Source organism: Vigna unguiculata, chromosome 5, assembly GCF_004118075.2.
Source record: "Vigna unguiculata cultivar IT97K-499-35 chromosome 5, ASM411807v1, whole genome shotgun sequence".
NCBI lineage: Eukaryota > Viridiplantae > Streptophyta > Magnoliopsida > Fabales > Fabaceae > Vigna > Vigna unguiculata.
Genome location: NC_040283.1, coordinates 41,454,664 through 41,471,310, shown reverse-complemented (window position 1 = coordinate 41,471,310; position 16,647 = coordinate 41,454,664). Strand labels below are relative to the sequence as shown.

General features: G+C 26.9%; 1 protein-coding gene across 2 annotated transcripts; it reads right to left on the bottom strand.

Moving 5' to 3' along the window:
* Positions 1–716: 716 nt before the first annotated feature.
* Positions 717–4,996, bottom strand: LOC114185133 (G-type lectin S-receptor-like serine/threonine-protein kinase At4g03230). Of its 2 annotated transcripts, none has more exons than XM_028072667.1 (8): positions 3,460–4,996; positions 2,873–3,325; positions 2,455–2,571; positions 2,160–2,362; positions 1,859–2,069; positions 1,509–1,746; positions 1,249–1,399; positions 717–1,163 (listed from the first exon to the last, which is right to left on the bottom strand). In XM_028072667.1, the coding sequence occupies exons 1-8, from the start codon at positions 4,748–4,750 to the stop codon at positions 861–863; spliced, it is 2,967 nt and encodes a 988-aa protein (XP_027928468.1). In that variant the 5' UTR covers positions 4,751–4,996; the 3' UTR covers positions 717–860. The 2 variants fall into 2 exon arrangements, with proteins under 2 accessions (XP_027928468.1, XP_027928469.1); XM_028072668.1 differs by having other exon boundaries at positions 2,455–2,568.
* Between the last annotated feature and the right edge of the window lie 11,651 nt (positions 4,997–16,647).

Below are 16,647 nucleotides of genomic sequence, written 5' to 3'. Positions count from 1 at the left end.
AATATATATATATATATATATATATATATATATATATATATATATATATATATATATATATATATCAATATTTATATAGTATTATTATTACCTATTTTTTTATTTTTTGAAGTAATTTTTTTAAAATTTAATGTTTTATAATTTTTAATATGTATTTTAAAATATAAAATAAAATAAGTTTTAAAATATAAAATAAAATAAAAAGTTTTAAAATATAAAACAAAATAAAAGTTAGAAAATATAAATTTTAAAAAGAATTAAAAATATTTAAAATTGACATAATTTTTTTTAACTTCCGGAAGTCGATTTTCGGAAATATATTTTAACTTCCAGGAGTTGACTTGAGAATATTATTTGATTTTCGGAAGTCAACAATGATTTTTGACTTTCGGAAGTCGATTTCCGGTAATATATTTTTATTTTCGGAAGTCGACTTTCGGTGATATATTTTGATTTTTGGAAGTCATATATTTTAACTTCCGGAAGTCGACATCCGGAAGTATTTTTAGAGTGTAATGTCTGTGAATTTTCTTAAATGGTCAAAAGATATTTTGGGAATTTTAAAAAATTTTGGAGGTGCAGAAGAAATACTTGGAGGTGTAGGAAGAAAGACCCTTATAGAAGATTTACATTCAATCTTTGGATCAAAACTATCTATAAAGACTTAGGCCCATATTCGGAGCCCAAAATTATTTTCCTCAAATTCACTGTCCCAATAAAAGAGAATATTAAATGTAATCCTTGTTCTGCACCTAATTCGTGATATAGTTTTCATGATACCAATAACCCTAATTCGTTATAAAATACAACTAAAATAAAAAGATATAGTTTTCATGTATTAAATCTTAAGCTTTGATCACTTATCGGCCATGATTATAACTGCTGTCAAATTGCAGACTTGTCGCTGGTTTGCTAGAAGACAAAGCTAAGCTAGAATAACGCTTGTTCATAAAAAATGTTGGCTGTGTGGGAATTGGCATGCTTGTTGTCTCTGTGTCAAGCATGTACAAAACATTTGACATAGTTGGTCGATCACTTGGTTCATCTTGTATGCATAGTAGCCCAACAACTGCACACTTGAAGAATTGATTTTCGTTGCATGTTTCACCAAGGCTAGGATCCATTAAATCAAGTAACTTCTTCTCTGACCATAACTTCCATGCCTGATAGATACAATGTAAAGAAAAATTATTCAGTAGTCAATATAAGTCATAAAAACAACACAACACTGCAACACAAGAAACATACATAACCCAAAAGGCTGGAAATTTGTTTGGACTCATAGAATCCTGTGTTCCTTTTTCCGCTAAGAATCTCCAACAGAACCACCCCAAAGCTGAAAACATCAGATTTCACTGAAAAAAGTCCATCCAAAGCATACTCTGGAGCCATGTATCCGCTTTAAAACAACAAAATCAATGTTAAACGTCGCAAGAACGCATGATGGAACATCACATTCAGAAAATTAACAATAAGGCATATACAGTGAGAGTAGTTGGTGAACTTACTAGGTTCCCATCACTCTCTCTGTACTTGCTTCGGTTTCTTTTCCTCCAAATATTTTGGCAAGACCAAAGTCTGATATCTTTGGATTCATTTCCTCGTCAAGGAGAACGTTGCTGGTTTTCAGGTCTCTATGAATCACTCTCAATCTAGAGTCTTGATGAAGGTATAGCATGCCTCGTGCAATGCCTACAATTATCTCAAACCGCATTGGCCAATCCAAGAGTATAGTTCGACTACGGTCTTTCATCGTATGTATTTCACATTTCAAATCAAGAACAAGGTTAGTGAAGTTATGGCTGTAATAATTAGAGAATACTTTAAGGAGGTTGTGTGATGGAATATGGAGTCTCACCAAATATAAATGAGTCCAAGCTCTTATTTGGCATGTATTCATAGAGTAAAATTTTTTCATCTCCTTTTATGCAGTAGCCCCTCAGTCTAACAAGGTTCCGATGTTGAAGTTTGGCAATCAAAATAACCTCATTCTTGAATTCTTGCAGGCCTTGAGTGGAAACACTTGAAAGTCTCTTCACAGCTATTTCTTGACCTCCAGGAAAAGTTCCCTGGATAAAAGGTTTCCATATATCATGAGATGATTTTGTATGGATTCAGTGCTTCGTAGGTAATAAAGATTGATGAATTGAGCAAATCACCTTATAAACAGGTCCGTAACCTCCTCTTCCAAGCTTGTTAGAATCTGAGAAATTATCGGTAGCTGCGAGAATGCTTGCAAAAGTGTAAAAAGGCACTTCAATGCCTTCGATGTCTTTTTCTTCTAAACTTCCTAAGCCAATCAAACCTTTCACGTGTCTTTCACTCTCATACAAGCTCTCCTGAATTCGGGTGCTTGCTCCATCTGAACTTGGTAAGAAGAAATATATAGCATTTCATAGTCTGAGCGTCAGATAACATACTTTTAATTCAACATGCAAAACTACAAATTGTTACCAAGTTTACGGGTTTTTTTCTTTCTCCACACAATGCCAAATGCTATGATGCATGTCATAGCAGCCAGAGAACAAAGAGTAGCTAAAAGAATCAATTCCATTTTTCCTGATGGTTCTTCTGTCGCAGAACGGAAAAAAAATGCAAAAAGTAAGAGGACAAAGAACCATTATAATTGTACGTCCAAAATACCTTTAATTGGCAGCGCAGTTCTATTCTAGTCAAGAAAATGTTTCAAACGGAGTTTGGAAAATTCAGCACAAGGAGTAATTCCAGCAAGAAAATCACTGAAACGCGCAGAATAAAATGTCTTCAAAGTTTGTACTCAATTGGACTTAGGAATTTAATCAACAATCCTTGGCAGAAAGAAGAAACACAATAAAATTAAATCAATTAATCATTCCAATAATAAAATGCTAACCTCGGGTGCAGCTCATAATTGTTTTATTCCAATTATAGTTTGAATCACAATAGCACCTACTTGCACCTTCCCCTGTTCTGCATGTCGAATGTGGCCAATTCATGCAATCTATAAGCGTAGTACACGGCGGTTCTCGCGGAGGTAGCCAAGTGATTATTACTTCGGTATCTTCAAAGAACTCGGTTCTAGTAAACGGAAAATCAGTGCTATTTTGATTGCTGAAAATGGAATTAAAAGCATAGAATTCGCCTGTTTGAATGGAAAAAATTCTGGTAGCTTCATCAATCCAAGTAACTGGGTATGATTTTCCTCCGGGCATCATGAAGCTAACTATGCCGGAGGATTTGTTGCAATTGAAGTTGTGGTACATGGGGTCGCCGCAGTTTGGCCCAGTGCTCAGGGGATAAGGAATCGCATATGTGCCGCAAGGTTCACAGGATTTAGCAGTTGGTGCTACATAATAACAATTAATAATTCACCCATAAATCATGTTCCAGAGTTTACCATAAACTCACAAGTCAATACAATAAGACCTATAAATTTGATATAGAAGTTTCAATTATTTGAATTAAGAATATATAAATTACCTATGTCTGATTTCTTAACCAAGATAGAAAGATCACGACCGCGCGGGTTGTTCTCAACAAGAGAAGTTAAAGGCTCCGTCCAGATATAGCAGGAGTATGAACTACGGTCACCATACGTAGAAGTATTAAATGAATATGCCTGGCACTGTGGTTCGGGACACATGTTGATGCACATGGATTGACATTCTGCTTCTGTTTGAGTATAAATTTCTTGGTCTGAGTTCCCCACTTTTATATTGGTTAAGTTCAGGAACCACACGTCCTCGTTCGTACTGTTACACGGCTTTGATTTTCTCTCACATCCTTGGGACTCCGATTCTCGATCAGAATGCAAACCTTGAACAGAACTGAATCCTGGCAAACATTTGCACCGAAGGTTATCTCTGTTACATATGCCGAAGCTCCCGCAATAATCATATATGTCACACTTGTCCTCTGGTCCAAACCATTTCTTATTCCATTGTAATGGTTTCTCGTCCCACTTCAGAAACACTATCTCCCCGCTATAACTCATTACCAGCCTTGACTTATTGTACATGTAAGGCTTTGATACGAAGACTGTTTTGTTAGAATATTTGTACGTTGTACTATTCCAGGTGGTGTTGTGCAACAAATCAAATACCTTCTGGGAAGCCGCTTCTGTGCCAAGTTCATAAGGTGCCCAGTAGATGTGTGAATGATATTGCACAACGAAGCGTTGTTTCTCAGCCTTTTGAGTCATTTTGAAAGTGAAGTTCCCAGGTGCTGGGTCAGCGGAGTCTCTCCAAGAAGTCAACGACAAAGTCGCATCCATTTTCATGCCGGGAAGAAACGTGTCTGTTGGGTTTTGGAAGCTTTGCCACAGATATGTGGTTTCAGAGTCATCCTGTATTAGTACTAGATTCCCCGAATCTAGGAGCTTCAGTGTTTTGTTGGCGGACGAGTTAGCTTCAAGTTTGGAGGACCAGTGGGTTTTGGATGATGCATCTTCTACCACGAGATTTCCATCCTCCGCAATTCGAAAAACTCCACTGGAATCTGCAACGGGATGATCTCTGTTGGCAACCCACACCACTGTTTGTGGTTCCAAGCCGTGATACCATATCCCCAGGTATCTTTTCTCTCCACTTTCCTCACCGGGAGAGAAGAAGCCCAGCTCAAATGTGGCGTTTGATGAAAAAAGGTTTCCTTCGGAGTCCTGGGTTATCTTCTGGTTAACCTTCAGAGTATCTCTTCCATAACATATTTCGAAGCATATCGACAGCCAGAGAAAAAGAAAGGAGAACGACAACACAACCTCTTCACTTCTCATTTCTAAAACCAACCTTCTACGGTCTCTCTGATCCTTCTTCTCAAAATTTTGACATCAAATTCTATAAAATCAACTACTATTTCAATCTCTTGTTAATTTCCTTAATTGTTTGTCCTTCTTTCTCAGAAACAGAAAACAAAAAAACGAACTTCTTGATCTTTCAAAGAGCTACAAATTACAAGCATGTTTAAGTCTCACTCGGCATGCCCAACAAAGATATTCTAATGCAATCATCACTGGTCAAAGAGGAGAGAAGACAGAACTAGTGTTACAATAACTAATATCAAGACAATTTTAATATAAAATCATTTTTCTAATAAGAAGAAATTAATAAAACAAAATATAGAAGCAAAATTTTTATTTAATTGAAAAGAAAATTAAAACTATTTTTAAAACATATTTAAATTTAAATTCTAAAATTAACTTTTGAAGTTTCTTTTCTTTTTTCATCCCTAATGTTATGTTTAATTGAGAATGGATTTGAGGAACTGAAACTTAGATCGTTTGGATTTAAGGAAGATAATTTGAAATAAAAGTTTATGAGTCATGAATAAATTAAAAAATATTTTAATGGATGAAATTGTAAGATAAAATTATACACTAAAGTTAAAATACAATTTAAATTAAAATATAAAAATTATATCTCAAAATAAAAATATATTCAAACAAATTAAAATTACATATATATATATATATATATTAGAATTCAAATAAATTTTAAATAAAAAATATAAATCATTTAATTTATAAATAAAACTTCGATCTCAAAATAAAAACAAATAAAACAATAAAATATTATAATTTAAATGAGTGAAATTAAATTAATCTATTATTTTAATATAAAACGTATATTAAAAACAATTAAATTTTTTTCTTATTACTTTATATTATTTATTTTCAATTAATTAATTTTGAAATAAATTTTTAGTTTATTTTATAAAAAAATAATATAAAATTTATAAAAGCAAATATGATGATGGGAATAGTTCTAAACAAAAATAGTCTAATTATATAATTATTTTTACCATTTTGAGTTGTATTTTTTTCTTGATTTTTTAATTAAATTTTTTATGAAAAAGTATTAGTTGTTAATTTTTTTATGAAAAAGTTGAACCACGATCCTTTTTTTCTATCCTTTCCTCTGATTCTATTCAACTACTAAATCACAGCTTAATTAAATATTTTAATATTTACTTTGATTTCGCATTTTTTATTTTTTTTTCATATTTAATAATGAGATAGAGTCAACGTCAAAGTCTACACTTTTGTCGGTACTCTCCTAGTCGTCTTCTTTCTGCTGTTGTCAAGTGTTATTGTCCCTACAGATTTTTAGCCTTTCAATACAATAAAAAATGTTTTTGGAAAGAAAAAAAAAACACATTTTATTAACTTAATTTATTTATGTATATAAAATTATTATCAAGTTGGATTACAATTCAACTGTTAACTAAAAGTATTACAAAATATATATATATATATATATATATATATATATAATTGAATTACTAATTAATTTTTCTCTTATTTAATTACAGTTCAATTTCAAACCATTAACTAAAATACTAATATTAGAACTTTAAAAAAAGCAAGTACTCATAAGCCAGGTGGTGCATCTCCTCCTTGCACACCAGAAGATAAAAACAAAAGGTGGAAAAATAATTACATGCAACTTAAAAGGTTAGAGGGCATTTAATTTATACGGTGCAATTACGTTTTCTATTTCTTAATTTATATTGAAAATCATATTAATATTAGAAAACAGAATAGAAAATTGTGTCCATTATTTAAAAATATATAAAAATAAAAAATTGGACCAAATTAGACTTTTCAAAGTTAGATAGTATCAACTCAGAGATTTTCCTCCCCTGTGATAGGTGTGCGGGCCTCTTTCATTCACTTCGAGTTCTTGTTTTTTAATGCATTTTTCTCGAGTTCGGTTGGCCTGTTATGTGAAATATTACTCTGTTATGTGAAATATTACTGAGTCTATGTCGGTTTAGTGCAATGGTGTCGTTTCAATTTTTTGAATTTAATAAAAGTTAATTTAATTTAAACATTTATTTAAACACAGTGTTTTGTTTATTTTTTTAAAAACTAATGTATTTAAGTGGCAGTGTTTTATTTTTCTGTTTTCACTACTATAAAAGTCCTATTCGAATAAGTCCTATTTGAATGTACCAATGTCTTGCAATTGCTCTTCATGTTTAAAGTTTTGCATTCAAGGTTTCAGGGTTTTTTTTTCCTTCTTCTTTGCTTTTTTTTCCCAATACATTTAAATGTATAAATATATATTTCTGCCATGATTCATTTATGTTTTATGATGTATTTGATAAATTATTTTAGTTTTATTCATGTTTTTTATAAGAGTATTTGATGGATACAAGTTTGAGTCTCAAACTTGGTCTTGAATTTGATAACCTAGAAGATGCATGGAAATTTTGGGATAATTATGGTGGAAGTAAAGGTTTTGAAGTTAGAAAACACTACCCTAACAAGAATAAAAAAGATGCTTCTTACATATATGTTTGTTGCAAGGAAGGTATGAGAAAACCAAATAAAAGAGACTTTAAGACAAATAATCCTCGACCTGAGACAAGGATGTGTTGCAAGAATGAAAGTTAAAAGAGTTAATGAAAGATATAGAGTTGTTGATTTTGTTGATGATCATAATCACCCACTTCATCCACCAGAAACAGTTCATCTATTACCTTCTCAACGAAAAATAACAGATTGTCAAGCATATGATCTTGAAATGGCAGAACAGGCAGGGATTGAACAAAAGGCATCATTTGATTTGATGAGTAAATATGTGGGAGGTAGAGAGAATTTGGGCTATACAAGAGAAGATGTAAAGAACTATTTGAACTCAAAGAGACGGAGAGATATGGCATATGGTGAAGCTAGAAGCTTGTTACAATATTTTCCAACAACAAAAAGAAGAAAGTAAAACCTCCACAACTTCATTCAAGTGAACCTTTAATAGGGTCATCAACTTTAGTTCCATTGGAATCACAATCAATACCTTATTTGTCTCAACCTTATCAAATGAGCTTCACTAGCATGCTTATGGTATGTACACTTATTTAAGAATGTAACAATACTTTACAACAAAATATTTTATTGAAGTTACTAACATTCATCTTATTCTATTGTTTTAGGATGTTCAAGATGGCTTGTTTCAAAATGGCTTGTTTCAAGATGTTCAAGATGGATGCAATAAGTAGAATTTAGTTAGACTACTTTAGATGTTGTATCATTCCAAAACTTTATTGAGGTAACTCATGATTAGTTGTTTGTATGATATGATTAAGTGAATGTTTTATTATTATGAAATTTGATGTGTTTGTGTGGTCAACTTTGCAACATGTGTTGTATAAACATTCATCGCTATATAAATTTAACAGTGCCCCAAGTTTGGATAAAAGTGACGGTGAAATGCCCCAAGTTTGGATAAAAGTGATGATTGCACCGACGTGATCATTATATATTTATACATTTAAATGTACTGAAAAAAAAAACAAAGAAGGAAAAAAAATACCTGAAACCTTGAATGCAAAACTTTAAACATGAGACATTGGTACATTCGAATAGGGCTTTTTACAGCAGTGAAAACAGAGAAGTAAAACACTATCATTTAAATACATCAATTTAAAAAAAAAAAGTAAAACAAAACGTTGTGTTTAAATAAATGTTTAAACTAAATAACTTTTATTAAATTTAAAAAGCTGAAACAGCACCATAACATTAAACTAGCAAAGACTCGGTCATATTTTACGCAACGGACAAACCGAACTCATTTTTCTCACAGGAAATTGTTTTATGTGAGAAATACAATTCCATTTAGAAACACAAATTTATGAATGCACCACTTATGAAAATATATGAATCAAAAGAGAAAAAGTCATAACAAAAATTTATGGTTTAAATGTATATTGACTTTATATGATTCATAAAAATGTGTTATTAAGCAGAAAACATTAACTTTTATTTACTCTTAATATTATAGGAAAAGATAATTGATCTTTCAAGGTGAAAAAAGAATCTTTAAGGAAGTGAAACTTCACTCATGAAGAAAGATTCACATGTGAAAGATTTTTAGGCTTCAATGAAAAATAAGAAAATTTACGTATATAAAAGTGAGTAGGAAAATTGAAGCAATGTTCCTTATGAAATGGATATGTGACCTTTCAATAAAGACCGAAAAAATAATCAAAGTAACTTATGTAGATGGTTATTGGCTATCTTTAGAATATACCATTATTCAATTATAACCGATTGTAACCAATTATCTCTTTATATATATATATATATATATATATATATATATATATATATATATATATATATATATATATATATCCAAGTTACTTAAATAATAGATAAATAATTTGTTAGACATATTTGGTTACAAATGTATCTTTTAATAGCGACCATACTTATATGATATAAGTTATATCTAATACTTATTTTTTTTGATAAAGTAAAGATTGGAATAATTTGAAATACTTGCAATTTTATATAAACTTAACAAACGTATCGATCTTGGTCATGTAAGTTTCAAAATAGGTTCAACACAATAAGTATATAAGCATATGTAAATTCCTGTGTATAAAAAAAATTAGTACAGTATTGAAAACCTTAGTACATTTCATTATCTCAATTATGCCTTTTTCGTCTATCTCCATAAAAGAGAACACACTTACAATATGCCCTAAAAGGAAATGGAGACACAAAAGTAATTCACTACAACAATTAATAGGTAATGATATATGGATATTCCATTTTTTATTCTACGCTTACTTAACATTAATAAAATTAACCTACTTAACATTAATAAAATATTTTTATTCTCAAATATAAAATAATTTAGTAATAATTAAATTGAAAAGTAAATATATTAAAGTTTTCTAAGTGATGGAAAATTAAAGGTGTCCATACACTCTTTCAGTGACGAATCTTCGATCAATATTTGGAGGGTGTCAAAATTTTGGTTGAATTACTCTTTTGTTCCATTTTTTGCTAAAAAATGTCAAGTTGGTCTTCTATTTTTTTTAGTTTTAATTTGGTCCGATTTTTTTAAAAATTGATGCAATTTGATTATTTTTGTTAAATTTCTTGAAGCAGAATAATGATTTTTTATCATGACTGACTCTAAGATTAAGTCAATTACACAAACAAAGCAAATCATCTTTATTCACAACTTCAATTTTAATTAAAAAATCTTGATCTGATTCATAAAATTTAACGAAAAATGATCAAATTATATCATTTTTTCAAAAATCGAGATCAAATTGGAACTAGAAAAACTGGAGGACTAACTTCACACTTTTGAACGAAAAATAAAAATTAAAAGATTAATTTTAAAATATTTATATAAACTAGTAAAAACATTGTATTTACTTTTTTTAAGATAATAAAAAATAATAAAATTATAATTATTGTTATCATTATAATTATAAAATAAATACACATAATTTTTATAATTTTACTATAATTAATTTTAATTTATAATAGTTAAGTTTCAAATAAAAATAGTTAAATAAAAAAATGATTAAATTAAATAAGTGATCGCTTGAAAGATAATATTAATAAAATAATTAGTTTTATTTTAAAAAATATTAAAAAGATAAAATTGAAAATGTGAAAAAAAAAAGAATAGAAATATATTAAATATAGATATATAAAAAATTTTAAAATATTAAATATATTAAAAATATTAATTTTTAAATATATATTTAAAATTATATATTAATTAAATTATGTAGATATAAAAATTTGGGGGGTTGACCCCCTATGTCCCCCTTCATAGGTCCGCTTCTGACCTTTTTTTAAATGAAAAAAAAATCTATTTTCGATATTTTTATGAAGTAATTCTTGTTGATAATTGTGACAAAAGTTGTTTTACAAAAATACTCTCCTTTTATTTCTATTTTTTATATCAACAAATGTTAGTTGTTAGTTTTTATTAGTAATAGAGTTTAACTCACAACCTCTCTCACTCTCCTTTCTAAACTTGTCATCTCTCCTAATTGAACTTTCCATGCAGGAAGATACACTAGGAAGGACAATGCAAACAATGTGGTAAGAGGAAGGTTGGAATGGTGGCTCGTGTTTTGCAGCTCCATATGATCGAGCAACTCCATGTGACCAAGATGGAGTCATGTTTTTTTTTTAAGTTTTATTCATTAAAAAAATATAAAATAATTCTAACTCATCTAAATATCATTTCACATTACTTTTAATATCAATGGTAATTTGATAATTTTACTTTCTAATTTATTGAAAAAAATAATTTGTCACATAAATTAACTCTCTCACAAACTTTCATAAACTTTACTCCTAAATTGACTTCACCATTACCTCCAATTCCCTTAACAAAAATAAAACAAATTTTACCCTCAAATTCATCAGTCATCTCTTTCAAATCAATCTCTACAAAAGAACACACACCTAAGGTGTCTTTATTTTTTTATTTTTTATATGGATTTGGAGGATTGGATTTTAAGAAAAAGAGAGGTTGTTTGGATTCAGAGAACGATGATAAGAAATGAAAAAAAAATGAAAAAAAAAGTTTATGAAAGTTGTTTAGTGATTTGATTGATGTGTATGATAAAAAAATATTATTTTCATAGATAAAACTATAAGATGACCAAATTATCCCTAGATAAAAATTATTATTATTAATTTGTTATTATTAAGATATGAGTTTATTTATATTATTATTATTATTAAAATTATTAAATTTTTATTATTAATATATAAATTTAGTTATATTATGAATTTTGTTTAATTATTAAATTATAATTTTATTATTAATGATAGTAAATAGTAATAGTAGAATAGGTAATATATATTTTTATTTAGAAGTGAGTGATAGGAAAATATAATTAAACCACTAGGAAATGGCTTTTGATACCACTGCAAAATAGGAGAAAAATAAGAAAGTTACCTCTTTGTTAAAAAAAAAATGTTTCAATGTTTGTGTTCTACGTTTGTGCAACTTATGTTTCAATGTTGGTACTCTTATGTTTACTATGGATTATCATCACTATAAAGTAAAGGTGATGTCTGCATTAGATTCTAGCAACACTGCACGTGTAAATACACACTCATAAGTTAAGGAGAAATTGATTTTATTCATGAAACTTAACACTAGTAAAAGATAGAAAATAATTTAGTAGTGTCAATTCATTAAGTTTTAATTTTTATATTTATTTTTTAATTTAAAAGAAAAATATAAACTAACACATGTCAGATCATGATTGTGTCACGTGTCAATATAACAAGTATAACATTGGTTGTTTTTAATTTAGTCTCTCTATGTAAAATTTTGATTTAATTTAGTCCTTTTTTTTTTGAACGATTCAATTTTTTTCAAAACAAATTAATAATTAAACTTAATTACAACTTATATATACATATTAAAATAAATTTTTAGAATTTATACATTAAATTACTCCACTTAAATACTCAAATTATTTTATTTTTTACAAATGTAAAAAAATTCAAGTGTAAAATATTACAAGTGAAAAAATATAAAAAGTAAAATAATTTGAGTATTTACGTGAAGGATTTGATGTAAAAATTATAAAAAAAATATTTTAATATATATATATATATAAGTTGTAATTAAACTTAATTATTAATATAATCTCGAATTAGAAAATTAGATCTTTCAAAAAATAGGGAGACTAAATTAAATCATTTGAAATAGAGTGACTAAATTAAAAATAACCACAACTATATTGATACTTAACATGACTATAACCTAAAACGTGGTAGTTTATGTTTTTCTTTTTAACAATTATACAAATATAAAAAAATTAAAAAAAAAAAATTTATAAATTGACACCTGCCCTGACACAACTTAAAAAAAGAACCAAATTAACTTTTTTCAAATTGAAGATCAAATTAAATATAAAAATAACAAGAAAACTAAAATAACAAATTAAAACAATAAATTACTAATTAAGCCTAAAATAAATAAGTGTACAAATTTATAGTTATCCAATTGATGTCAAATCACTTACTATTTTTTTACCCTTTTTCTTATTAGAAAAGAGTTTATCTTTCTATGTGAAAAGATAATCTTTAAATAAATCAAATTTCAATTATGAAGATAAATTCATTTGCAGAAGATTTTTCTCTCAAGTCCAAAAGAAGACAAAAAAAAACTTATGAGTATAAAAATGATTATTAGAAATGAACGAGTACTGTTGAATGGTATTTATTTATAGATTGTTTGTCCATTTAATAAAGATTGAAAAGATAGTCAAAATAAAATAAATGAGATATAATTAGTTATTGACTAATAGTAGAAGATACCATTATTCAATTATAACCAATTATTTCTTATATATATCTAAATTATTTAAATAATAAATAAATAAATAATTTGTTAGAAATACTTTGTTACATAAACTTCCAGTTTCTTATAGACAGGAAAGTACAACAACACTCATTTTCATTATTAAGACTTCCAGTTTAAAATAAAATATAAAATTGTTATACATGATTTTGGTATCATAAACTTTAACTTTTAATTAAAATTGAAATTTGTTTCTTTTTACAACTTTGACTAAATTCGTCCCTTGACTTTAAAATATATATATATATATATATATATATATATATATATATAAATTTGTTAAATTTATTTTATTTTTAAATATATTTCATGATAATATTTAAAATAATATTAAAGCTTAAATGTATCAAATAATATAAATAACTCAAATATTATCATAATATACTTTTAAAATCTCAAATAAATTTAACAAAATTTGATTAAAAAGCTAAATTCATATATTTCTAAAGTTGGAGACTAAATTTAATCAAAATTTTTAAAAAAAAATAATTTTATTTTTATTTAAAATTAAAGGATCAAAATATATTTAACCTGATATAAATACACCATGAAAAGTTAATAAAAACAAATACAACAATAAAATATTACAATTTAAATGTGTGAAATTTAATTAATCTATTATTATTTTAAAATTTTATTTTAATATAAAAATTATATTAAAAACAATTAAATTTTTTATTATTACTTTATTTTATTTATTTTCAATTAATTAATTTTGAAATAAAATTTTAGTTTATTTTATGAAAACATTACTATAAAATTTATAAAAGCAAATATGATGATGGAAATAGTTCTAAACAAAAATAGACTAATTATATAATTATTTTTAATTAAATTTTTCATGAAAAAATATTAGTTGTTAATTTTTGTTTATAAAAAAGTTGAACCACGATCCTTTTTTCTTTCCTTTCCTCTCTGATTCTTTTCGACTATTAAATCACTTTATCACAGCTTAATTAAATATTTTAATATTTACTTTGATTTCACATGTTAAATTTTTTATTATTTTTTCATATTTAATAATGAGATAGAGTCAACGTCAATGTCTACACTTTTGTCGGTACTCCCCTAGTCGTCTTCTTTCTCCTGTTGTCAAGTGTTATTGTCCCTACAGATTTTTAGCCTTTCAATACAATAAAAAATGTTTTTGGAAAAGCAAAAAAAATTATTAACTTAATTTATTTATGTATATAAAATTATTATCAAGTTGGATTACAATTCAACTGTTAACTAAAAGTATTACAATATATAATTGAATTACTAATTAATTTTTCTCTTATTTAATTACAGTTCAATTTCAAAACATTAACTAAAATACTAAAATTAGAACTTTAAAAAAAGCAAGTAATCATAAGTCAGGTGGTGCATCTCCTCCTTGCACACCAGAAAAAAAAAACGAAAGGTGGAAAAATAATTACATGCAACTTAAAAGGTTAGAGGGCATTTAATTTATACGGTGCAATTACGTTTTCTATTTCTTAATTTATATTGAAAATCATATTAATATTAAAAAACTGAATAGAAAATTGTGTCCATTATTTAAAAATATAAAAAAAAAAATTGGACCAAATTAGACTTTTCGAAGTTAGAGAGTATCAACTCGAGATTTTCCTCCCTTGTGATAGGTGTGCGTGCCTCTTTCTTTCACTTCGAGTTCTTTTTTCTTAATGCATTTTTCTCACAGGGAATTGTTTTATGTGAGAACTACAATTCTATTTAGAAATACAAATTGTTTTACATGCAATGCACCACTTATGAAAATGTATGAATCAAAATAGAAAAAGACAGAACAAAAATCATATATTGACTTTATATGATTCATAAAAATGTGCTATTAAGCAGAAATATTAACTTTTATTTACTCTTATTATTATAGGAAAAGATAATTGATCTTTCAAGGTGAAAAAAGAATCTTTAAAGAAGTGAAACTTCACTCATGAAGAAAGATTCACATATGTGAAAGATTTTTAGGCTTCAATGAATAAAAAATAAGAAAATTTACGTGTATAAAAGTGAGTATGAAAATTGAAGCAGTGTTCCTTATGAAATGGATATGTGACCTTTCAATAAAGACCGAAAAAATAATCAAAGTAACATATGTAGATGGTTATTGGCTATCTCTAGAATATACAATTATTCGATTCTAACCAATTATCTCTTTATATATATATATATATATATATATATATATATATATATATATATATATATATATATATATATATATATATATATATATATCCAAGTTACTTAAATAATCGATAAATAATTTGTTAGATATCTTTTGTTACAAATAGAGATGACAAAAATATTCGCGCCTGCGGATATCCGTAGATAAAATCCACGACGGATAGTTACTACCTGCGGGTAGCGGGTATTTTAATACTCGCTTATAAACGAGTCGGGTACGGGTATCATATTATCCATACCTGCGAATACCCGTTACCTGCAAAAAATTAAAATTAAAATTTAATTTATATTTTATTAAGTTAAATTTAATTAAAATTAAAATTAACTATATTTTATTATGTCAAATTTAATGATAATTATAATTATAATTTAATTTTTATTTTTATTTTATAATTTTATAATTTTATATTAAAAAATTTATAAAATATTTTTTTTTAAAATATTTGTATGTATCAGGTATCCACGGGTACCCGCGGATTTTAAAAATATTCGCAGATATTTTTTAAGCAGATACCCGACGGGTAGCAAGCGAATTTTTTTTTTTACGGATCGGGTTACGGGTAGGCACTATCCGTGTCTGACCCGACCCGTTATCATTCCTAGTCACAAATGTATCTTTTAATAGCAACCATACTTATATCTAATACTTATTTTTGATAAAGTAAAGATTGGAATAATTTGAAATACTTGCAATTTTATATAAACTTAACAAACGTATCGATCTTGGTCATGTAAGTTTCAAAATAGGTTCAACACAATAAGTATATAAGCATATGTAAATTCCTGTGTATAAAAAAAGTTAGTACAGTATTGAAAACCTTAGTACATTACATTATCCCAATTATGCCTTTTTCGTTTATCTCCATAAAAGAGAACACACTTACAATATGCCCTAAAAGGAAATGGAGACACAAAAGCACTTCACTACAGAAATTAATAGGTAATGATATATGGATATTCCATTTTTTATTCTACGCTTACTTAACATTAATAAAATTAACCTACTTAACATTAATAAAATATTTTTATTCACAAATATAAAATGAATTAGTAATAATTAAATAGAAAAGTAAATATATTAAAGTTTTTTAAGTGATGGAAAATTAAAGGTGTCCATACATCTCTTTTTAAATGAAAAAAAGTTATTTTTGATATTTTTGTAATGAAAAAAAGTTATTTTTGATATTTTTGTGAGAAAGTAATTCTTGTTAATAATTTTGACTAAAGTTGTTTTACAAAAATACTCTCCTTCTATTTTTATTTTTTATATCGACAATTGCTAGTTTCTATTAGTAATAGAGTTTAACTTACAACCTCCCTACCATCGTTTCTAAACTCA

Bases quoted from the DNA above. Each gene is read 5' to 3' on its own strand.
- LOC114185133 (XM_028072667.1), bottom strand. From the start codon at position 4,750: ATGAGAAGTGAAGAGGTTGTGTTGTCGTTCTCCTTTCTTTTTCTCTGG. The intron at 3,326-3,459 runs GTAATTTATATA...GTTATTATGTAG, and splicing joins GGTTAAGAAATCAGACATAG to CACCAACTGCTAAATCCTGT. The intron at 1,164-1,248 runs GTATGTTTCTTG...TGTATCTATCAG, and splicing joins TTTCCAGCCTTTTGGGTTAT to GCATGGAAGTTATGGTCAGA.